The following is a 25111-nucleotide window of genomic DNA, read 5'->3' on the forward strand; positions in this document are numbered from 1 at the left end:
TTGTGCCTATGTCCGACCTGCCAGAAGACACCTTATTCTAGAATGTTGTCATGACCATGCTACCACTGGTCATCCTGGCCATTTTAAAATGGAGGAGCTTGTCAAGTGTGACTTTTGGTGGCCTTCTATGGGCTCCTATATTCAGAGATACATTGATGGTTGCGCTCTTTGTCAGCAAATGAAATCCAACATGCACCCTGTGACTCCCCCACTGGTCCCTATCCCCTCTGTCGCCTCTGCACCCTTTGCCCAAGTCTCCATTGACCTCATCACCAATCTCCCCGTGTGCACAGGTTTTGACTCTGTCATGGTCGTGGTCAACCATGGCCTTATGAAGGGGGTAATTCTGATCCCTTGTATGAAAATCATTACTTCTGAAGGCATTGCCTTGAAATTTTTCAAATATGTCTATTGATGTTTTGGTCTCCATGAGAAAGTTATATCTGATTGAGGACCACAGTTCATATCAAAGTTCTCTAAAGCCCTCGCTAAGCTCCTGAAATACGACATCACCATGTCCACCGCTTATCATCCTCAGACTGATGGACAAACTGAACATCTCAACCAGGAACTCAAGACTTATCTCCACATTTACTGCCATAACCACCCAGAGGATTGGGTAGAGCATCTCCCTATGGCTGAGTTCGTCCATAACCACCGAAAACACAACTCACAAAACACATCCCCATTCTTCCTTATGATGGGATATGAACCTTGAGCTCTCCTGCATACCCTTCCTGACTCCACAGTGCCTGCCATGGAAGACTGACTCCGTCAACTTCAGAAATTGAGAGAAGAAGCACTATCCTGTCATAACCTTGCTATGCAGCGAATGGTAGAATGAACACGCGGGCAGAAGTACCACCCATGGAAAATAGGAGATAAGGTTTGGTTATCAGGAAAGAACCTGATCACACAGTTACCATTGCAGAAGCTTGTGCCAAAGTGATATGGCCCCTTCCCTATCATTGCTGTATTATCACCCATCACATTCACACTCCAACTACCACTGCAATGGAGAGTTCACCCCACATTCCATGCTTCCAAACTATTGTCCTATCACGAAACAGAAATCCACGGCCTGAACTTCCACGATCCTCCCCCAGACATCATAGATAATGAAGAAGAATACAAAATTGATGTGATCTTGTCGCACAAAGGCACAGGTAAATGAAGACACTATCTAGTGTCCTGGAAAGGATACTCCTCCACCAGTAACGAATGGATCCCAGAAGAGAACCTCAGCAATGCCACTAACATCCTCTCTGCATATAAAAAGACTCATCAATTGTAACCTTGGAACAATGTCTCTTGAACACTTACACCTCTGCATACAATGCATTGAAGAACTCACCGCTGCTATGAACATCATATCCAAAAATGTTGCTCATCCATTATCTCTTACCGACTACCAGACCACCACCATCGCCAACCTTGCCACCGCTGAAAACACACCTTCCCCAATCACCTCCCCACCTTTGACCAACTCTACCTTGACCAGTGACTCTACCCTCACTGATTACTTCACGATCATTGATCAAATCGAAACCAGTGCCTTATTTGAATCTGCCATCACATCCCAACAATACACTATTGAGATAGATCGTCTCCTAGGAGAAAGAGGGGCAATCTCTAGCAGACTTATTATCCAAATCATCAGAGATGCTAGCCTTATTGAATGCACCGCTAATCTTCTTGACGATGACCGTCACAAGACCATCTTCCGCCATCTTCATATACACATTCGTAATACTGCAATCCGTCTGTTGCCTGATGATACTAAGGAAGCTATCAGAGAAGCTATCCACATTGTCACTGAACAGATCACTACAAACCCAGTCGCATGACCCCCATCCCCACACATTGCCGTTCCAATCCCACCACCAATTCTTCCAACAGTTACCATTGAGCATTCAGATGATGGTATCCCTCCTATTGCTGTACTTGACATACCAGCTTCTCCTTCTCCTACCCCCATCACACCCACTACATGTCGATACCCTACTAGGCGCAGATCCGCCCATATCGCCAAATGAACAGCGTCCGCCTCCCCACACAGAAATCGTAAACGACAGTCCAGATCCCCTTCCCCACCAGCACAATCGTCCACCATCACTACTGTAAGAACCACAACAATTGACAATGTCATCTGTTGTAATTGTCACACCACTGGACATCACCATAAGAACTGTCCAGTGTACTATTGCTGGGTTTGCAAAGAGTATGCACCTGGGCATCTGTCAGTCTTTTGTAAAGACTTAAAGGGTGAAGTGGTCATTCCACTGGTTTGGACTGACACTGGTTTCTACAAAGCCCTCACTTGCTGGGAGATCGAGCAGGATGCTATCTATCATGCCGCTGAGATGGCTGATAAATCATTTACCATTACAGAGGAGCAAAATGACTTGCTGGACTCTAACTACAATGCCAACCCAATCTATTGGGCTAATCAGGATAACTGAAGTTGGTGACTTCATTCCTAATCGAGGGGTAATGTTACAACCATGTACACCCCTATTCATTTTCCCTTTCTTACTGTGTATTACATCACAAGCCGCATGACACTGCTGCTAGACTTATCTCTTATCTTGTATTACATCACAATCGTCGTTGCTGTTGTTAAGATGTCCTATTCTTGCTATTGCTTATGCATCCTTTATCTCTGACTCATTCCATTCTCACACTTGCCCTAAAGCACAGTAGTCACTATAAATAGTCCTCCTGTACACTTTAGTTCTTTACTTTAATCTTACTATGTCTTACCTGAATATCCTTTGCTTGAGACCTCCAATCTCTTGTTGTCTAAACCGTACTTTAAGTTAGAGGCACTCCCTCTATCTTAGCTTACACTGAACACTTGACTTATCATCTTGTGTAGAATCTCAGCAGAGGTCATTAACTCTTATCGAGTTGTCTGTCATTAGAACCATCCTAGTTCGTAACACCCACACTATAATTACAAGATCAAGAACCTCACTGCCAAACTGCTTAGTAGAATGCTACTGCTGCAGTGATGCCCTTGGACAGGTTGGTAGTAGGCATGAGTTGAGACTGAGCAGTCATAGTCAGTAACAAAATTGGTTCTAATCGAACTGACAGCACTTCATCCTCAGTGAGCTTAGGGTAGTGCTTTGCCATCGCATCCAATAGCCTTTTCTTGTCTATGAAAGGTACTAAAGAGAGCAATACCTTGCCACAACATCTTCTTCCCCAGGCCATTCATGTCGATCTGGAAGATTGATGGGTAGAAATCATGAATTGGAGATTCTTTGGGGTATATGCTTGTGACTGGCAATACTGGTGAGCTATGTAGTCAAATCATTACTACTCAACATGAACATACCTAGCAGGGGGGAAAACACCCATAAGTTGCTCATATGGTTTGAATGGCTGTCTGAGAGTAAATTCTACTTGCATGTAATCCAAACCTTTGAAGTCTGACATGAAGCCTAAGGTGCAAAATGATATGGGTAATACCATTGCCATGAAGGGGTCTACTACTGAGTCAGCAAATAAAGGCAAATCGGCGGTTGGAGCTCACCCCTTGACAGTAGTAATGCAGAACCCATGCAATACCTTCTACACAGTGTTTTGTTAGCCTTTGCACAGCAGAGTCAGCCAGGTTTGTGCAGAAATTGATAACAAAAGCACCCACTTTTTATGGAAATCATCATCATTTTCTGATAGGACAAACTTTTGCTGATAGTAGTATCACTTCTTATACCCAGGTTCAGACAATCTGAGGAAATGTTATTCACATCATTGGATAATTGAGTCACAGTGACTCTGAGGGCGTAGTAAGACGCATCTTTGTTATCTTCAGATGATTCCTCATCAATGCCAACCACTTCATCAGTATCCTCTCCCTTGATATCTTCAAGCTTCTGTTTGATGCCAGCGATAGGTGTTACAGGCTCATCAGCTGGATGAGTAACAGGATTCTTGGGCTTGACAACCATGTCAACAGCCCCATCACTCGGAGTCAACAAATTCAAGTGCTGATGGAGCATTCCCAAGACCTGGAATGTCTCCATCATCCATAAGCTCAGTGTCTGTTTTGGGTGGAGGGGTAGGAACAACCAGCTCAGGTTTAGGAGCAGAAGCACTCTGTTTCACAGGAATGAGTCCAGATAGCTTGGCAGCCTTGAGCATCTCTGCAGCACTCATGTTCGCCATCCATATAGTAGCTTGATTGGCAACTACATCATGATTCAAACCAGCCAGTGCTTGCACTGCAACTGGAGTGACTTCAAGAGATTGAGTATTATGTGGCACTCCAAGACCAATAGAGTCGGCCTTAGCAGCAAAAGCATTATCTGCACATTGGGGAAGAGATGATAGTGATGTAGTGGATGCAGTCAGACCAAGTTTCGCAGATGGGGCAGCGAACTGAATATTGCCCATGGCATCAGACCCAGACTTTTCAATCCTATGACACTTTGCCTCCTGATCTTGGTGTTGCTCAGCTGAGGTATGGTAAGTCTCTAAGGCATTGATGGATCACATTATAATTACTTACTCTTGTTGCTTACTATGGAAGATCTCATCTTCTCATCATGCCAGTCCCTCTAATATGATCTGTGCATGACTTAGTACTAGTTGACCATGGTTCATCAGATATCCACCCATTCTGGGCAACTCCATCTTCCAGATCCTCAAGAGAGTATCAATCACGCCTTCATGAATCTCAAGTGATGGCAAATGCAGCAAGAAATTGTTGCCAACAAAGAATATGAGCAACACCCAGTCATCAACTTGAATAGCCTGTTCCAAATCGAAAGGGAAGGGTGTATTGTTCACATTCAACTCAGATTCCAGATACTTGTGCAAAATAGCGACATTGAGGAAAATGAACAGTTTTTTTCTGGTGGAGGAGGCTTTGTAATTTCTGATTTCAGTCCTGTACATTGAGTGGCATAGTGACCTTCTGGTCCACATATTCGGCACCCAGAACCTTTGGCCTGCACAAACACATCTTCCTGAAGCACTCAGAAATATGGTTCATGGGTCACAAGGGCAAGCATAATGAGATCAGCATCCTGAACATGTGGTCAATAATGGAGAGCACAATGGATTTGGAAATCAACCCACCAAACCATGAATTACATGTTGAGTATTAGGGTCATGACTGGGGTTTGCAGTGCGCTGTCTGCGTAAGCTATACAAGAAATGAATCAGAAAGATCCCTAAGAAATGTTCCCTGCATACATCTTTCCACCCTGGATCAGTGTTCATCTTCTCCACGACCCAGTAGTACCATAACAACACTGCTAGAAGGGCCATGAATGATGTGCCAGGTGTGATAGTGTTAGAGTCCCAAGCTTCCTTGCTTTTCTTGTCGTCGGTAATAATCCTACCCATAGCTGCAATGATGAAATCGGTCAGAAACACAGCATAGATTCGCTCTTAGAACAACATACCTTCCCACTCAGCGACAGCAAGTTTACGAGCTTCCACCTTATCTTTTGCCTCTTGAGCACTCCTGAACCATCTACTCCACTGTTGATTCATTTTGGCATGAGGCACAATGCCAACTAATTGCACTCTGTGTAAGGCTGTGGTATGAGAGGGTAACATAAATGTAAAGTGCACCAATAGCCATGAAAAGAAGCTTGTGCAGCCGCACCATGTTGATCACTCTGTTGGTGTATTTGAAGACTTCAAGCATCATTTCCTCCTCTGTTTCAGGAGCCGGCTGTGCAAGACAAATCAGTGAGTGAACCAAGTTTGTAGAGTAATATATGCATACTTTGCCATCGGGATGAGTACAAGGATGAACCTGTGTGCATATGAGTTCCCAGTTCTTCGAGCAGTGGAGGTTATTAGTGGTTAGTAAGAGACTGACAGTAAGGCCCGAAAGTTTCTTTGACATCCAAAAGTTGAGTTGGAAAGGACAGTACCATGACTAGGCACCATGAAGTCATGGCATTGCCAAAGATACCATGTGGAAAATGTGGGAAGACAAGCATTGACCAGTTGACCCTCTCAGACAAGCTTTCAGGGAATCAATATTTTACTATTTAAGAACATCAGCGACCTCAAGTTTGTACTACTTCAACCTCTACCAATATCAACTTCAACACACCACTACATCAGAGCTATGGGTCAGCTGAATACTGTGAGTTGCTTATTGTTTTGAGTTGGTGTTAGTACTTATTTGATCTTAGTGTCTTTGTTGGATCCCAAACTTGAAGGAGAGGGGGAGAGAGAGGGTGCAAATGTATCACCAGGTGGTGATTAGATTGCAATATGAATGGTACGCAGTACTACCAGCAGTCCACATTTCACATCGGATTAACTTAACATTTGCGATCTAGTGTCACGATGGGGGAGGGGAAGGATGTGGAAGATAAGGAGATGATAGGTGACAGAAGTATTATGAGGAAGGGGAGGATCGTGTGCAATGGGAGGCAGAAGTGTGGGGTGGAGATATCTAGGAATATTGTTAAAGCTCGTTAGTAGTGCATCCAGTTCGTGGTGACCATTGTGGTACCTTTCCCTTGTCCATCCACACTGCTCAAGTATCTAAAAAAAGTTAGTTCTATGAGTCAGGGTTCCAACACCAATATACACCTCACATTGTCATCCCCAGATTTGGACCTCAGTGTCAAGAGCATGCCTTTTGATGTTCCACTACTTTCTGGAGGTCCTCAGGTGTGCCATCTAGAAGAGCTATGCTGATACGAGCCTGCTTGAGTGCAGTGATGTCATTGGCACTGTCTTTGGAACATCAACAGCCAGCATTGGCAACCTATTTTGCACTGAGGTACCCAGCCCTTTCAATATGTCAGTCGATTTAAAATTGCATCTGTAATTGACATTACCTCAATCAAGAAGACAGGTAGAATGAGTTGTACATCAGGGATAGATGTGTCCTTGGATGGCACAGGAACCATAAGAGTATCAGGGTAAGCAGATAAACCTGAGGTAGCCAATTCTATGCATTTCTGCTCAGCAATCTGGTGTTGAAGCCAGCAGACTCGACCCTGGCATGAAACTGCCCTTTGATCAGCCCCAAAAAGTGGAAAAGTTCAGAAAATGCAAACCTTCATAAATTGTGCCCTACTTCACCATCTCCTTCAACATAGTATCATCACTGACTGTAGACTAAGACATTGTTCAAGATAGCATTGATTATAAAAGACAAATTGATAGAATAGTAGCATACATAAAAGAACTTGACTTGCAACTTGGGCAAATACCATATAACAGCAAAAGTTGTGATGGATGGGTGTCACATATTTCAACCAGGGATGGGGAACAGCTACAGGATGGTGGATGGTGGTACAAGAGTGTCACAGATGTGATGAGATATTAGAAGAGGCATAGGAAGTTGAAAGCCAATCATCGGACAAGCCAACATAGTCTTCAGGCAGTTGTGATACAGACATCATTGGACTTGATGTACCTACAGTCATCTCCAAGCTGGATGGTGGGTTTGCTTTCACACAAATGACATCCAGGTTATTCACTACAGGCAACTTCTTCAGGAAATCTAAGAACAAATTTTGAGCATCACATGTAATTCTTTGAAAAGTGTAGCTTACTTGGGTAACTTCTACGTTCCAGCTCTTCACAAAAGTTGGCAATAGCAATACTAAACAATGAAATTTTGGTCTGTGCTCAATACATCCTGTCCTCCATCCTCCATCTCCCTTGTGAACAGGATACTACGTGAGTGTCCTGTTCTTGCTGAAGCTGTGTTGCAATTTCCCTGAGGCTCATGTCAAGGAGAGCTATAAGATTGTGGGAGTCGATCCATCCAAACAGCATGGAAGCTGTGACAAGGAGGGAGTCTGGAAGCTGGAAGTCAAGTTAGAAAACAACATGAAGCATGTGAGTGCACTCACAGTGTCTCACTCCTGGTTCAGGAGCCAAGTGATCAAGGCTGTCTCAGTCTGGTCAATTCCAAGAAAATGGGAACTGTTGTTGATCATGTTGAACAGGTAGCAAGAGAGGCAAAGGGATGTTCTCACGAGTATTATGCTTACACAACCTATTCAATAGTTGGAGAAGCGATAGCCATCAAATGATGCAGTAACCATCAAACTCTAAAAAAAAGGCACAGATAAGTTTAGCAACCTTGTGCATTGGCACATACATACCACACTTAGAGGTCTACTCGCTCGGAAAAGTCTATGTTCTCTGTGATATGTTTCAGATACAACTTCAAAGTAGTGAGAGTCCAAAAATGTAAACGATCTGCTAATGCAGATGATCAGTATTTATAATGAAAGACTAATCGGGAAACACTGCTACTTGGAATGAAACAGCAGCGCAAGGAATAACATTTGGGTGCAACTGTATAATTTCCACCATTACAAAATGTTTGACTAAGTACATTTCAAAAGAAACTCATTGGAGATGTTACATATGGAATGCAGATCTGGGACAAAATTTCAAGAATGTTAGGCTGCACTTCATCGTGCCTGTTTTGGTTGGCTGATGCAGAAGACATTGGTCTCACTGTACATTGCATTCCCATTAGCCCTAATACAGAACAATATCCTGTAAACTCATGTGAGGACGCAAAACCTTCTCATTTCAGCCCTGAATAAGTCAATGCCCAGGTCTTCATCTTGTTGGAGGAGCATCACAACTGTTTTGCAAAGTTCAGCATGCACTTGGGTCACAGGGGATATTGTGGCATGATGTCATTAGTACCCCAGATGCTCATGAGTCTTGCGAGGAGTGACTGATAGCACTAGTGTAATTATAAACGTGAGTAAGATGCTAGATAGCCCAGGGAACCTACACATGACCCAACCAAGGCCAAAGTGTCTGCTGGGGGACTTGCAGCGCTTCTGAAGATCGTTGGCTTGAGATTGGCAATGGTGAGACGGATATGGTTCGTGGCCATAGTCCTAAACACAATGTGAAAAACCATCTCTCTTGCTGCTTGATGAGCCAAGAAGCCATAAAACCCGTTGACCTGTGGGGTAGAATGAGGGTGTAATCACAAAAGCAAATTCTTAAAACTCACTGCGATTGGGAGTAAATGTGCTTGGGGCTGCATGAACATCTGGAGGAGGGTCTCGATGCTGTGCTTTAGGGTCAGGCTGAAGAAGTTGCTGAGGCCAAAGATACAAGGGTTGTTCATGGAGTAGGTGATTACTTGATGGTTATCATATAAGAACTGTGTGATCCATGGACTCCCCTATCTTGAAATAAGACAAGGAAATGAAAAGAAGAATGACACATACGAGCACCAACATCTTGTTGTGTGACATTGGAAGTTTGGTGTCTTTAGTGAGCACTAGAGAGTATTCAGTACATGTTATGAGAGACTCTGACAAGTTCCTCACCAATTTCCAAATCCTGGGGAGCCACATTTGCATGCTCCAAAGCTCCAGGCCAGAGACTGCGGATGAGCTCAAGTCTGTGCTCAGCATACTTAACATTAGTGAGAAGATGAGGGTTGTCGGAATGGCTGCAGCATATAGCAATCCTCAGATAGACACGCAAGTATGCAAGGGCCTTGCCCCAGTTTGGACACACTGCCATAATTTTGTGAAGGCTGTGTTCAGCCTTAATCTTCTTAGGACGGATCTGCCACCCACCGATTCCTGCAGCTGAGGTCATGGCTGATGATTTAATCCAGGTGGTCTGGAGGATTGAATCTGATCCGTCAACCAACTGGTCAGCATGACTGCCAGGATGGTCAGAATGACTGCCAGGATGGTTAGCATGATGGTATCTGGAAGGAAATAGAGTAAAATGTATGACAATTGGAGGCTTGTGGGCCTGGGCCACACCAACCTGCAATATTGGAGATGAGAATATGATACAATTGCAATGTGGATTCGGACTTACATAGTTATAGACACCATGTGTCACATTGTTGCTGCCTGTCCTGCCTCTCACCCACAGCAAATTCAAGAATGGTGCAGTGGTTGCGTGCAGCTGTACAACAAATTAGCAGGAAGATGTGGTACAACTGCTATTAAACTTACCACCAAAATGAACACAGGAACCTCATTGCTTGGTACTAACTCATATGGTGAGTCATGCACCATTGGGGCTAGCAGGTAAGCAAACAAAGACAACTGTTCCTTCAGCTGAGAGCAAGTAAGTTATCAAACACCTAGTAATATAAAATCCCTTACATTGTCAAGACTGGCAATGGGGCACTACAACATAACATGATAAGAGATGCAAAATAAGTTGTAAAAATACTCACATAGAGGGGAAAGATGCTGAGCTGATTCATAAGGCCCAGTGACAAGTATCCTACAAATTCAACATCAAACATGGGCATACCCTGATAATCCAATGTGAGTATATTTGACTGGTGTTACAAGACCAAAACATGACTTACAGAGAATGAGAGGAACCCAGGGAAGGCAGCTTTGAAAATAAATGCATCACATCACCTGAATGGTGAGCTAAGGTAGACATTGTGATGGAAATCAGCATATTATATGTATTTAAGGGTTATTGCAAAACTCTATATATGTGCACAGACCCGGTGGAGTTTTTATATCCTAATTCCTCCTTTGAGGAAATGCCAACTGGCCACAATAGCGCCATCGAAGAACTCCTGCATTAGAGGCGACAACAGCATATTACATAACATACACAATACCTGGATCGAGCTAACATTAGGTTCAGCACGCAGGGCGTGAGTGAGATAGTGGTGTATTACATGTACGTACCTGCTGCATTGTTCAATATGAGGCCTAGAATGAGGACTGGTCATTACAATGCCATCAAGATGTCATCAGCCTTATTATGTGCACTGTTGAGCAGGTACCCTCATACTTGATTGCTGACTGCCCCATGAAGTTGCCTGTCTTATCCATCAATGTGATGGTGCTCTGAAAATTTAGTTCTTGTAATCTAGTTCTAGATCACTATCGTACATTTCATTAAACTGAGATAGGAGCAACTCCCTGCTGGAGCCAAACTGTCAGTCAGTGGCTTCAGACCCTTTGTCCTGCTCATCCTCTGCATCTTCTTCTTCCTCATCTTCATAATAACTTCCAACTTCCCCATCATCTTCAGCATCAACATCATGAAAAAAACCTGCGATGTATTTATCTTGAGACTTAGCCTGAGAGGTGCAATGGTGAGAGTATGTATGCCTGACTCCAAGACCAAAGTGGAACTGCATCAGCATGTTGTGGTCCATGAACCTGGAACAATGAACTCAACACAAGTCATGAGTAAAGTGGAAGTAGCACTCACTGATTGACATAATATGCACACCAATCATCCTTGTCCCCTGCACATGCTGATAAACCTGATCCGTCTGGGCATCGCCTTTTGCTGGTAAAAGAAGGGATGATATGGCATCCCCTAAGGACATCAGCTAGATCCAGAAAGTCGAATGAGTGCTCATCAGCCATTGGTGGAAATCTAACACAATCCATGGTTGAGGTGTCCCAGGATGAGACTTGGTCTACAGGCTTGTACCAGCGAATCCATAGAAATTCCATTTGGATTGGTGTGTAGTCAACCATAGCGCATCCAATGAGGATTACATTAGTGTGATATACACCCAACACCTTACCATAGATAAATCTGTGACCTTGGGGTCCCATATCATTGTCAGTGCAGAGGACCATGATGTTGCAGTGGGAAGTCCATGGATTGATGATGTCTTGGGTTCTACAAACATCGTAGGTGGTATAGTTAAATCTAGTGGTATTGTGATGATACATTCGATCATCCTTAAGGATGATCAAATTGGTGTCTTCATCCAACTCCATATCTCTTGACTTCATAATCTGATGCAACAAATGAAGTTTGAGTTTCAATACAAAATTCTGCATAAGCATGTGAGAGAGTGTTTGTGAAAGTATGATTGCGCCTAACCTTAATTGCCAGATCGCCTTCATGGATGCATAAGTAAGATCCTATATGTACAGGATATTTTGCATCAGGCCGATATGGTGATGGAGGTCTGGACTTCTTGCTAACTCCATGATTTCAATGTGGGGACGATGAACGATCCTGTCGCCCACACGACGAATCCAAGCTTGGTGACGTTCAATTCGAGTCAACTGTCTCACAAATAACTTGTGATCCATGCGACAATATCTCGCCTTGGGTGAACAATGTTCAAGCTTGCCCTGAGGTAATCAATGAGTTAAGTCTGGACATGAAAGGCAGAGGACAAACTGGTTTGCTACTGTATGAGTCAGATGTGCCATACTGACGGATTGTCAACACATAATCTCCTAGAGCATGGAACTTGTAGGTTTGAAAATTGAAAACCTTCATATGCTGCCCATTATTGGGGGCAGTCTCAACTGGAGCACATTGCTTGCCAATGCACACACCCTTCTGTTTGGCCGCTTGCATTGCCTGACATCGTGTGCGAGTCTCAACCTTCCAATGAAGCTCATGCGTAGTGTAAGCAGCACAAACACTCGCTTTGAATTCCCAGAACTGTTGACTGACTGCCAAAGTGACTCCATCCATAATCTCAAGTGTCAAATAAGAATGCATTCGGAGCTTAGCTAGCCCATGCCAATGCACCATCATAAATAGCAATTTGAGAACTATCTTATTGTGGGGTTCAGGAAGAAGACCATTGAAGACAGGGATTGAACACTGCACATTGTCAGACACTATGACATCAACAGCAAGGAGTTCATACCTGGAGGAGGTCTTCAAAATTGTGAGCTGCCATCTGTTTCATCTCTGATGAGTTGGCAGAGAATTTTTGAATGGTCACTTGACCAAATGTGGGGGTTTCCCAGTATCTGTTGGTATAAATAAGATGAATGGTGTGCCGACATGATGACACTTGCATACCTCCGGTCCAGTTCATGAATAAGATATTTATCATGTGCCAAAAGGATGGTGAATAAAAGGAGACTTCCAAATGTTGATCTCAAACTCGTGTAAGAGATCGACCACAAGTGCTAGGAAAATATTAAATCCCAGAGGACCAAGGTGATCTGAGAATGCATTCTGAGGAATATTTAGCTATGGTCTGTTGTTAAAACAATGCAAGCCTCACCGAAGTTGGGACCCATAAATGTGGTTTAAGGATACGTTCCACCACTGCGCCACCAACCACTAAGTTCTGCTCGTAAATCAATTTGCGAGCAGTGCCCACAAGAATTCGTCTTCTGTCATCATTGCAAGCCAAAGTCTTGCATTGTTGTCAATCTTGCAGTTTGCCCATATTCTGGATTCGATGCTTTGGTATCAGGCATTGAGGACAGGGGCACCCTCCTAAGTTTTGAACCATCGCTATAAGCACTCTGGAGATAATGGAATCAATGGTATTTAATGACTAATAGGAGTTCACCTACTTTTCTGGGTAGTCTGCAGAGTAAGTGAAGATTCTTGGATAAAATCTTCGCTTGATGCTGTCACAGTAACAGATCATGATACTGTGCTCATATGCTGCCGAGAACTCATCATCCAGCAAGATCTTCCACTGTTGATGAAAGAACTCTCTGTGGCAATGGGTTGCACACTCACTGGTCATTCCCTTCCTGCCTATAAAATCCTTCAATGAGTCTGGAAGCTAAGCAGCATGATGGTAAGTAGGATATAGAAGCAAAGAATTAGCAAGGCATACTGTCTCAAAGTACACAACATGATTACTCAAGTTGCATGATGGCTTGCAGCAGTGATACTTAGACTTGTTACCAAAATACATATATGTAGGCCAGAGCTTTGTGTTGCCAAACGATGTGAGTTGCATGGCATCTGACCATAACATAATGCCAGCTACAACTTGGAGCAAGTCACAACCAGGTTCTCTGGGTGATTCTTGGAGCTCCATGTGGGCTTTGTGGAACACTGGCGATGTGTACAGGTCACCATGTATGGACACTTCTGCATCCAGGTGTTCAGGATTCCAGCATAGCTGGTACGGCTCATAATGGAACAATTTATTATCTCAAGAGTTTGAGAGCTTCTCCTGCAAGACAGAGACTAGTGACCGATGGTAGAGATGTGCGGCTTCATATACCTGGGACCCTGGTACTTGCGTGGTATGGGAAAAAGGCACGTAGATGGAGATCAGCATTCTCTTCCATCCAGTGTCTTCATTATGCCATTCATCCTTGTCTCCCTCATCATACTCATTCGCACCCAACATAGAGTTAATATTCTTCCAATTTGTAGAGCTCACATCAGCAGGGTTGAGATCACTGGTGCCCATTATTTCCAACAGTTTCATATAGTCTGCTTGAGACATTTGGAGTCCCTGGTTCCAGTACCAATCACTGAGCTGGAATGAGGAATGATTGGGATAGGGATGATAGAGAGCATTGCTACTTGGAATAGGAGGATCCTGAGGTACTGTAGGAATGAAGGAGAGGTCCATCGTAGTCACATACTCTTCTGGATCGTGGGATGGCATTGTATCAGAGAAGTACTGACACATGAGCCCAAGGATGTTAGGGGGGGTACAAAACACTGGGCACACTGGTATGCCTGGGTGGTCCTCATGGCTGATAACACACCCAATAGATTGCGGTGGTAGGTGGCAGATTTCTGCAGGAACAGTCAGTGGGGGTTGAGGGAGTACGTCCCTGAATCTCTGCAGCAGCTGTCGATTCTGACACCTGGGTCTTCATTGTGCCAGACTCATCTCTCCCACTTCATCACCACTCCCTCCATTGGGGTCCCAATGGCAAATGACTCTGACAAAATTTTGCCAATGGTTGGGCAGAGACACTGGATCTTCAGGATGTGAGGTGGCTGCATCGTCGGGACTGTCGTGGGCATACAATGCTGGCCAGACATTGGATGATGCAAACATCATGGAAGGCATATCCTCATTGTGTGATGTGTGCAGCTTTTTTCATTGTCGATGGACAAAGTCCTTTAAAGATGATATTGCAGATGAAAGACATTTTTTTGTGTGTGAGCATGAGCGCTGGTGTTGACTGTAGTAATCCTGTGCCATAAACATGCGCTTGCATATGCAAGTGTAACCAGACACCAACATGGAGGAACAACTGGAGCAAGACCTCTGTAACTGAAGGAGGTCAAGAGTTAAAGTAGAGTTGATACACTAGCACAGTAATGATTGCACATTGTTGAAATTACAGCAATATTGCTATTCACGGCCTAGAATATGACGGCTCTGCAATGATGTAGGCTAGATGGGGGCATTAAATTTGAGGCTGCTATTACTGCTGTATAGTGCCAGGAACACGATGGCACTGGGATGATCGACCTGGAGGGAGACCTATTAAGACATTTAATGACCGCCCTTCTGCAAACCCTAAAATGTCCGCACCCTCATCTCCATCTTTCTCTTGCTTGATCCTCACATCCTATGATTTCAAACCTGACCCCAAAGTGGTGATGATGCTGGTAAATATATTGATCACTTGCCACAGGATACTGCATTTCCATAGCCAAACAGGAGAACTGGCAACATTTCAATGGTGAGCAACTTGTCATGAAAACCTGGCAATGCTCACACATACATTTGATCTTCAGGCCAACCACTCGGCAGGGGCATAAAATCCATCCTTTGTGGTGGGAAGCATGTTGTGAGGCACATGCCTTTTGTTATCCCTGTTGCCTTTGCACCAGGGGAGGCAGATATGTTGAGGTAGTTGTGTTTCAATGAACTCGAGGAATGGCAGAAGGCGAGTACATTGCTGAATGTGCAACTGACACATGCAGCTACATGGGTGAATTAACATCCAAATTTAGCTATGGGTGAATGGCTAATCTGTCATATAGTAAATATCAAGAAATACTTCGGAAGACCATATGTACTGTCTGCATATTACCCTAGGAGAGGTGTGTTCAACATTACGCATGTCCTCACATGCTCATATGACCAGAGATCACGAACAGTGATCCACACTTCCTTCATGCGTGGTGCTACCATGTTCCTATTGAAGGAATCAGCGATTTTTTAGATTATGGGCAGAGGGTATCTCACATTCGCGTGGAACAGGTGTCATCAATTTTGATATTAACTATGTATTTGTGTGCAAAGCATGCAGTATATGTCATATGCACACTGTGCAAACACAACTATGTGTTTGTGCACAGAGCACATGTCATTGCGATATGCAAACACAACTAGTAAGTACTACAAGGACAACCTTATGTTTCTACAAATCATTAAGTATGACATGTCATGTAAGTATGAGGTATGAAGTGGTCAGAGAAAAGTAGGAAAGAAGATCAAAGTCGAGCAAGTACAGTTTATATACTGACTAGGTTTTGTAATTAAACTCCGCCGGCAGTACTCAGACAAAGGAAATTTCCCAACTCTCATGGTTAGTGGGAGGTTCTGATTGCAGCAACTCTAGCAGGAACAATTATGTCAGCACTCCTCAGTGGCCACTTGCTTGATCATTATAATTATGCGTAGCTGATCGACCTGCATGCCATGGCTTCCATTGTATGTTTTGACTTCTATCTATGTAACACTAACCACCAAGTAACAAAACCCTCCTTTTTGACCTCCCAAAAAATTGCAGTATAAACGATCTTTACCATTATCCATTTGGTGTTTTGTATCATCTTTATTGAATCAAAAGTGTAACACATAGATATGTTCCATTATCACAAAAGGCTGGCTCCTCCTCTTGTTCATGGGCTCACAGGATATGGGTGCCCGGGCCGTGTTTGTCATTTGGCTTACCTTACTCATTAGATATAATTCTAGATTTACATTATACCATGGATGTTGTCGGCGTGCTCAGGCAACTCATTCCCATCTTTGAGAACTTCCCCAGAGTGATCTTCTTTAAAACATAGTGCTATACAGCCACTTCAAAGTTCAAGCTGGGATGTATCAGGGTCTATCAGAAAGTTATTTTTGGGATCCGCACTGGCCTTTCATTTATGCTGAACTCCGTGACCAAATATTTGCTAAGTCCAAATAAGGTATACCACAATGTTAGTGCTATGTACGTAATAACCCCAAAATAACCTGCAACAAAGTACTTTGCCAACTTTATCACGACATATTGAGTCCCACAGTGACTGTTGCAGATTAAGTGCTTGCAAGGTATGCTTTTGAAGCAAGTATGTATATCCATGGATAAACACCTTGTGCTGAGCACCAATATTGTTTCAGCAACATGGAAGATCCCAGTGCTGCAACAATGTCACCCCGACAATTGGCTGTCCTCATCTTGGGAGAGGGTATGTGTTGATCTTGATCTTGCAAATGTACATGCTGTTATATCAGATTGCGACTACAGGAACTAACCTTCAAGCACTGATCAATGCACAGAACACCCAATCCCTGCCTAATACTTGCATTGTCCTCATTCTCTCCAATTGTAAAAATGCATGCACTTTAGTACGTGCTTCCACTGCCTTGCCTCCAATCCCTACCACGTACCTCGGCCTTCAGCCATTCCTTAAATCAAACCCTGGAAAGATGTGTGAGGACTATGATGTGGAGGTCACACACATCATGTTGCATGCCAAGCCAGATGCCATTGTATGTGCAGGCTGGATGCACATCGTGAGTGAGGGATTCTTGGATGTGCTCAAGGGGATGTGGGTGTTGGAGGGGGAGGAAGTGCTTGTGAGGGGGATACCTGTGATTAACATTCATCTGGCGTTGTTTGGGCAGTTTGATGGTATGCATGCTGTTGAGCAAGGGTTTGAGGCATTCCAAAAGGGGGAGGTAGATGAACTGGGTGTAATGGTGCACCATGTGGTCAAGGAAGTTGGTCGTGGGGAGCCATTAATTCAGAGGAGAGTAGAGGTGGTGAAGGGGGAGGTGATAGAGGCTTATGAGGAGAGACTACATAAGGTAGAGTGGGAGGTTATTGTTGAGGCTACTCAGATAGTGCTGGATGAGGTGCAACCGCCCCTGTCAAGCAATACTTCAAGTTAGCATGATCAGGCCTACATGATGGATGGCCAACTTGCGCAGTCGATCTAGCAAGCAATGAATGGGAAACCAAGTTAGAGAGATAGGGTAAACATTTATCAAAATTACAAATTCTATGCTCAGAATGGGAATCACATAGGGCGCGAGTCGTGCTGGTTTCTATAATGCGAAGGATAATTATCACTGCGAGCACACCATCAGCTCTCTCTGACTTCAAGGAGTCAAGTCTGAGCAACAGACCTGGATAGTATGTGGTCCTGATGCACAACGACATTCAGAGCACGTCAGTGATATGGAGGGGGTGACAACACATCACGATCATCGGCAACAAAAGCCTGCCATTTCCAGATATGTCTTTTTTGGGCCAAAACTGATCAGTAATTTTTTTCCCGAGTGGAGGCTGTGTCAAATGGTCAGAATCAATCAATCAAATAGAACAGAAACAGACATACAGGAGATGTGAGCACTGAAGTGCAAATAGGACTTGCTGGTGTCACAGGGATAGTCAATTCAGGGCTTGAATCAGAGTCCACAGTAGATGGCAATTGGCAATTGGGATCAAAGTCTGGCAATAACATAGAACTAGTAGCCTGAGCTAGTTGAATACATTTCCTGTGCCACATACCTCTGATTTAATCTGGTGCATATTGGAGTTTGAGTATGGGTCTGCTGTTGTTCAAGCATTGACTCGGACTCATGAGTCATTGACTGAATCATTGGCCAGTTCTCATTCAAAAACATACCATCATGGTGCATGTTCTAGCTAAGACTGGCTCATCTGCATGACAGAATTGATAAAATATTGGTGCTACAGCCCACTAGTTGTGTTCACTACAGGAAAGTTGTCCATGGAAAAGTATAGTACAGTACATACGTGGTTTCAAGTTAGGGTTGCGTACTAGGTTCTATGACACAGATCTGGTTGAAACTCAAGGTTAAGGGAGCCAAGCCTGCCAAGTCTGTATACACCTCCACAGTGTTTTTTTTGGCATTACACTTCGCTATAGTTAGGATATCCCCGTGATGGTCTCTGTCCAAAATGAGGTACTGTTGGTTCTTTTTATGTGGAGGAGCGGGGCTGAGGTCATTGGTGGGAATGCAATAATGTTGAATCGCGGCGCCAGCACCATTGGATAAGCAGAATGCTGCAATGCAATTTATGGGTGTGGGCCCATTCACACTGCAGAAGGGGTTGGGACACACCATTGATACAAATCATTTGTGTAATTTGCCCCCCATGAAGTTTGGCAAGACTTTCAACACTGCATGGTGCATAAGGAAAGTCAAAGAAAATTCCTTCCGCATCAGCCAAGGTAGTGGACCTATGATAAAATTAGTTAAATGTTATGATGCCTTTATTGAGGACTCACTGTTATCTTGAATATTCTCCTGTCCGGTCTCGGTGTCCTCTGGATTGACAGTCCAAGGGTCAGATGTCAACTCAGATGAAGTGGTTGAATTGATGGCCAATAAATGGTTTACTGCCCCAGCGATATCCTGGGGGTTGGTGGTCCAGGTGCTCAGAATGCTGGAAGACTGCATGTTGGGACATGCGATGGAGCTGGAGGAAGCTATTATTTTCTCAGGTGGGGGAGTGACGCTTTGAGGTGGCGGCTTCAAGTATGATTTTTGCTGTATTTCACAGAAAGCAATCAAGTTGTGCCTTTCGAGTATAGCACCATTCAACCACATTCCATAACTTAGCCAGTGAGCAATTAGATCACTGCAAAAATATGCGGTGCAGCTCACATAGTGGCAACATCAGGGTGTTTGAGTACTATTCATTTCTGCCCATGAACAGCAACTGTGCAGGTCTCACTCCTGACATCATATAGCATAGCTCAGTAGCCCTTCTGCTTACCTCCAATGATGAACACTTCTTTACCAATGATGTTCTTAAAGGTATCCAAACTTGCGTTGCGCATCTTCACCATGAACCTTATGGGAATGTTGATCTGTTACCAGTTAGATGGGTTCCAATCAAGTTGTTCTGCACTTACAAGTGATTCATCAGTCTGAGATAGGAGGGTCAGGTGAGCCATTGGAAAGTCAATGCTGTGAACAACCCCTGTCATCTGATGTTCCGGCCCATGAACAACTTTCACAAAGTCTCCAGGCCTGACATCATATCCCTTGTCCTTTGTGTATTTTATTGTCAGGGCAAGGTACATCTGCTGAACCCATGCCAAAGGAACTTTGATCATCACCAGTGCTGAAGCACACATTGGAGTGTTGTCCACCCATAAATACAGAACTGAGGTTCCCAGAGAAAACCAGCTGATGGTGCCACATTTACCCTTATAATATCCCTCAAGCACCTTTACATAATCTCCAATTTCAAGGGATTCGGTGTCGGGGGGAGGCTCACAGATTTGCTGTGTTGGCAGCTGTGATTGCAGTGCATGCATCAGAGGACAACGATCCAAGTAATACTTGGAAACTTCGACCTATTTGAAGCATTAGATAGGATTGATTAAAACATTGTATGTTCATACATACCTCTTCCTTGGTCAACTCTTGACAAACATGAAATACATCATTGCACATTTGAATGATGTGACCTTCCAAACCTAAGTATACACCTGCTATAACTCAAACCAAGTCACTGAGCCGAAACACGCGCTCTACATCCTGGAGTCAAAAATCTATTTGTTTTTGGTGTCCTTCGAAAACGGGTTCCAAGCACACACTACCAAATGCATGGTTTGTCGATACTACTTTTCCAATTTCTAAACAAACCTCTCCAGTGATGACCCTGGCCTCATCACTGATGCATAGAAATTGCATAGAGAATGCCAATTCAGTGGCCTTGATGAAGCATGTGTTCCATCCAGATTGCAGGTGCAGCCGAATGTAGTTGGGATGAGGGGTGACAACAATCTCTAGGCCATCCTGCCGAAATCTTTTGAGCAATAGCCCCATGTAATATTGTTCTCCTTTGTACAAGCATCCAATGACTTCCCCATCATGAAGAATGTCGGATACCGTCTTGTTGGCCAGAAGTCAAGATCAGTTGAACAATGCAGCAGACTTCTCAAGCACAGGATAGGGGAAGTCCCATGGGGGGATCAAGACTGCAACAAAATTGTTCAACTGCTCAGAATCATAGATGTAGCCTATGTTGCCTTTGTACTTGCCTTGTGTGATTCACACCCACCCTGGGTTGGGAAGTTTGGGGCATGCATGTTTGACTGCTTCACACTCTTCATCTGAGATACAAAGATATTCTCAGATGGAGAGAATATGTGTGGTTGGAAGGAATGATGAGATAGTTTTTGTGCGATCTGACACCACGTACAGCTGGCCTGGGATCCAGGCCAAGATGGTAATGGGGAGTCCTTTGTCCCGAAGGTGTTTGGCGATAAAGGCTGTTGCAGATCCTGCGAAATGATGAGTAACATAGTGATTAATGATTTGAAAAATGGTCATACTGTGAATACATAGCAGATACATCCTGCTTGGAATCATGCCAGGGGACCAGGTGGCTCTGTAAGGGAGGCACCTGTCTGATGACTTTGAAGTGTTAACCTTGTCGAAGATATTGTCGATCGCTGAGAGAAACGTCTGTTTGGCTGAAGATTCTGGCAAGCTCGTAACAAGTGGTGACCACGCAGAGTGGTTACCCTCTGCCTCCTCCTCCTCATCATCATCATCATCAGTCGAGTCTTCCTCTGCTTCAAGATTGATGTAAGGATTCTTCAGTTACAACACCTGTTAAGTATGCACTAGCCACAACTATAATTTTCACTTACTCTAGGCTGTTGATGTGGTCGATGATGACTCTTGCAAGTGTAGGCTGACAGGCATCCAGGCGTCCTTGCTGGAGTTGCAACTAAGGGAGAATCTTCTGGTGGATTCGCTACATTCGATGGTGAAGAGGACTGAGGTGTTATGTGTTTAGCATACAAGGCCTGAAGATTAGCCAAGGGAGTCGCGACATCATTTAAGTTGTCAGCAGAGAACAATGTGTCTCGAGCGTCCTTCCAGTCATCTGCACAGTATCTATCACCAAGGTCAGATAAAAATTCCTCTTCCATCTGAGGATAGGTCATCTCAGTGGTAAGGTACTGAAATAGAATGTGCCATGCACCTTCATCCACTAGTGGTGATGGTGCCACCCAACTTCCTGTATTGATTGAGAACAATCCATAAGTGACATATTGGCAGCATTGTAAAGCCGTGACTTACTTTCGCTTCTTACATGCTTCGGGTTAGGTTCATCATCACTTGATGATCCTGGCGCCTGTGTGCATTTCAAGTTGGACCGTGACATGCCAACTTTTCCTCAGAGTCCAACTTGAGTCTGTAGTGTACATGATCAATTTTTTATCAATAGCAAATGCAAAACATCACATACGATGCTAATAGTAATATACTCAAAGTCTGTTTGATAAGCTATGTTTTACTATTCCTAGTACTAATAGTAGGTGTGTATCAAAGTAGTGATAATGGAAAGAAGACTGTCAAGATGAGTATGATGAGTATTTATAGTGAATGACTAATTGGGCGCTTAGCAAATACATCACTGTGGCCACTGACACTGGTGGCCACAGTTCACCACGTTGACAGTGGTATGTGACTTCATACCATTGTCACAGTGTGGATTGATGTCTAGTACATGATGAAGAGTCCTCGGAGTCATTATTACAACATGTCCCATTTGAATCATACAATCCACCAGAGTCTAGACTACCTATTTACAGTAACACGTTGTGCTCACTTGAACTCCTAACTTACTACTTACAAGTAACTAGTATGTAGTATTCAAAATGCAAAATAAAGATCAAAAGGATACCACTAGGGGAAGCCACAGTTGATATACTGAATGACTATGCATTCAGGCTCAGCCAGCAATACCTGCTTAGTAATTGCATGTACTGGCTGAGTTTGAATATAAGCATTCACTATAAATAACACCTGTCCTTCATTGACACGCTTTCTTTTGAACTTTCATCATCTCTGAAGTTTCTACATAGATATGTCTTAAGATTTGTATCATACGTACTGTAGAGTGTATTTTGACATTACTGTAGTACAATTGAGTTGAATGCTACTCTCAGGAGCATGAATTTTGTCAAGTGCTGATGTTGATTTTTGGCTGAGTTTTTAATATCGTTATTCACTATACAATTTGGGTCATCACTCCATAGTATGCATTAAGTTTCAATGTAACTGTATAATAAGTTTATATTTCACGTTACAATATTTACTTGAGCCAAATGCGGCAGCATGCTAGCGCTGAGCACATATTCCATTATGCTACTGTTTTTGAGTTGTAGTAAGTGCATCCCACTATCCTGATACTCTCCCCACTCTCAGCCTTCACTTTCGCTATTCTAGGCCAAGAAGCTGGGGGATGAGGCACTCATTTCTGGTCTCTGCTTGTACATCAAAGGTACATAATTCTATTTTCTGCATTCATCTGGCAAGTCATTAACTACTCCTCAATGTGCCACAGCTTCAATTGTCCATTCAGGACAATGATTTTTGACATCCCTTACAATATCTATGTGCTCGATTGGACTAGAATTTGATTGAAGTTTTTTTATCGTTATGATACTTATGTTATGTGATGGGTTTTATGTCGTTATGACATTGATGGCACTCAGACGGCGAGGCTCTTTCGGTTATGATACCGATGGCGCTTGGACGGCACACCTGTTATTTATCATGTGCTATTAATGTTTGGATATATAAAGCATCACATTTTGCTACTCAACTCATAGCTCTCCTTCAAGTATGAGTAGTGATGAGAACCACCCCTCTGGTGATACTTCGCGCAAGTGTAGTGGCTCAGTGCTTCATATGGGTCCATGTAAAAAGGCATAAGTGCTCTTTCAGACAGTGATGGACTGCCCTGACTTGTCCTCATCAGGAGTTCATCGAATCCCCTTGTTCTCCACAGTTGACATTTTGGTCAAATGGTCTTCACATTGTGCAACTACCCCACCCTTCTAATGGCAGGTGTACTCTGACTTGAAGAATCACCAGACTCTCCTATAGAGGACTACCCATTGGAGTAAGTGCAATTCTGACACTCAGATGCTGCTAGCACTTACAGTACTGTCAATTAGTGTTCAACAGGAACACATGGTATTTATGGCGCTTGTTGATTCTTATCCTGGTCTCTTGGATCATCTGATGAATGGAGAGGAAGAAGATCTTATTCAGGTAGGAGAATTGGTAAGCTTTCAGTAATGGAAGGACATCACACTCACTGTGTAACAGCTGGGTAAAGGGGCCTCTGGTGCATGAGGTGATGATACTAAAACCCTGAAATCCGCTGTCCTTGAATGGCTTGTTCCAGAGGACAAGCAGTCATTCCCCCTCTTGCCCAAAACATTAAGTCTGACCAGGGATTTGATTATGAAGTTACCGGTGTGTTGCTTTGCCCTGCAGGTCTTGATTGGTCAGATGCACAGTAAGTCTTTCCATCATGACATAACCAAAATGTTGTAACACTACCCAGAACCAAGGAAAGTCTCAAGACTGGTGAAACTGCAGTTCATGGTGACCAATGGCCTATGTTCTTATATGCAGGCTGTATTTATGATCCTGAAGATCCATGGAAGGGTTTGTTGAGGAGTGAGATTCTCATTTTTGTAAGTTCATTCTACTGGCAATGCCTTACTCATAACGATGTCCCTTTTGTAGGGTTTCAAACATGTCTTCACATCTCCAAGCTCAGTTGATAAGGAGCCCAAGGCAACGCACTCCAGCAACACATACCTCCACAGTATGAAGTCCGTAACTAAAGGATGTTTAGCCTATATTGCCACACAGGTATGCAGCAGATTGTATACCCCATACCTCTCCTAACTATTTGTTAAGGTTCAGTTTTCATTGAGTGAGGAAGTAGGTGACCTGATGATGTGGTGGACTCAGTTTGTCATACATCTTATAAAACTCAAACTCCAATCTAACACCTTGTACAGTCATGTTTTTCCTAATTCTTTGTCATCACAATGCAGTGTCAGCAAAAACAGCACGCTCTTAAAGATTTGAGAGAAATGCACTGCCCTTCAAGAGTGAGCTAATGCTAGTATGGATTGATTTATTGTCTTGTAGATATAATATATTGTTCTGTACAGCCTGTGAACTTTAATTATTCAATTGATGAATACAGAATGTTGCTGTGTGTGTAAAGATGATGCTATGTGAAATCCTTCTACATATGTATATAGGGCTATATGTGTGGCGAAATATCATCAACATGCTTTGATGGGATAACTCATTGTAGTACCTTTACTTACTGTCAGTAATGGTAGACCTCATAATTAAAAGCTGCCTATATACAGATAGATGCAGTTGGTGAAA

At 43.4% G+C, this 25111-nt stretch overlaps 7 protein-coding genes across 7 annotated transcripts; 2 read left to right on the plus strand and 5 right to left on the minus strand.

The window, feature by feature from the left end:
• Nucleotides 1-3135: 3135 nt before the first annotated feature.
• BJ212DRAFT_1533997 (uncharacterized protein) lies at nt 3136-3732 on the minus strand (the record flags this gene model as incomplete). Its single annotated transcript, XM_041341796.1, has 4 exons — nt 3656-3732; nt 3542-3599; nt 3329-3494; nt 3136-3305 (listed from the first exon to the last, which is right to left on the minus strand). Coding segments are annotated over exons 2-4 (364 nt in total), but the record flags the coding sequence as incomplete, so codon positions are not given.
• Nucleotides 3733-4554: 822 nt separating this feature from the next.
• Nucleotides 4555-5629, minus strand: BJ212DRAFT_1444803 (XRN 5'-3' exonuclease N-terminus-domain-containing protein; the record flags this gene model as incomplete). The annotated part of the gene is made up of 6 exons (XM_041338010.1): nt 4555-4877; nt 4907-4979; nt 5013-5039; nt 5092-5363; nt 5421-5534; nt 5593-5629. The coding sequence occupies 6 exons, from the start codon at nt 5627-5629 to the stop codon at nt 4555-4557; spliced, it is 846 nt and encodes a 281-aa protein (XP_041197946.1).
• A 5554-nt stretch (nt 5630-11183) lies between these two features.
• Nucleotides 11184-11711, minus strand: BJ212DRAFT_1444804 (uncharacterized protein; the record flags this gene model as incomplete). Its single annotated transcript, XM_041338011.1, has 1 exon — nt 11184-11711. One exon carries the CDS (start codon nt 11709-11711, stop codon nt 11184-11186), a length of 528 nt encoding a protein of 175 aa, XP_041197947.1.
• A 2153-nt stretch (nt 11712-13864) lies between these two features.
• On the minus strand, nt 13865-14731 carry BJ212DRAFT_1476740 (uncharacterized protein; the record flags this gene model as incomplete). Its single annotated transcript, XM_041339425.1, has 2 exons — nt 13865-14509; nt 14570-14731. 2 exons carry the CDS (start codon nt 14729-14731, stop codon nt 13865-13867), a joined length of 807 nt encoding a protein of 268 aa, XP_041197948.1.
• A 2296-nt stretch (nt 14732-17027) lies between these two features.
• Nucleotides 17028-17797, plus strand: BJ212DRAFT_1476741 (phosphoribosylglycinamide formyltransferase; the record flags this gene model as incomplete). Its single annotated transcript, XM_041339426.1, has 2 exons — nt 17028-17091; nt 17151-17797. 2 exons carry the CDS (start codon nt 17028-17030, stop codon nt 17795-17797), a joined length of 711 nt encoding a protein of 236 aa, XP_041197949.1.
• A 1212-nt stretch (nt 17798-19009) lies between these two features.
• Nucleotides 19010-22067, minus strand: BJ212DRAFT_1296412 (uncharacterized protein; the record flags this gene model as incomplete). The annotated part of the gene is made up of 12 exons (XM_041332445.1): nt 19010-19116; nt 19165-19517; nt 19544-19571; nt 19656-19749; nt 19795-20241; nt 20294-20310; nt 20485-20782; nt 20948-21003; nt 21093-21174; nt 21323-21490; nt 21547-21920; nt 21983-22067. The coding sequence occupies 12 exons, from the start codon at nt 22065-22067 to the stop codon at nt 19010-19012; spliced, it is 2109 nt and encodes a 702-aa protein (XP_041197950.1).
• Nucleotides 22068-23715: 1648 nt separating this feature from the next.
• BJ212DRAFT_1444806 (uncharacterized protein) lies at nt 23716-24799 on the plus strand (the record flags this gene model as incomplete). Its single annotated transcript, XM_041338012.1, has 8 exons — nt 23716-23758; nt 23786-23813; nt 23869-23977; nt 24023-24041; nt 24104-24215; nt 24264-24396; nt 24449-24577; nt 24626-24799. The coding sequence occupies 8 exons, from the start codon at nt 23716-23718 to the stop codon at nt 24797-24799; spliced, it is 747 nt and encodes a 248-aa protein (XP_041197951.1).
• Nucleotides 24800-25111: the final 312 nt, after the last annotated feature.

The sequence above is a fragment of the Suillus subaureus genome (genome assembly GCF_016647635.1).
Source record: "Suillus subaureus strain MN1 chromosome Unknown BJ212scaffold_4, whole genome shotgun sequence".
Taxonomy (NCBI): Eukaryota; Fungi; Basidiomycota; class Agaricomycetes; order Boletales; family Suillaceae; genus Suillus; species Suillus subaureus.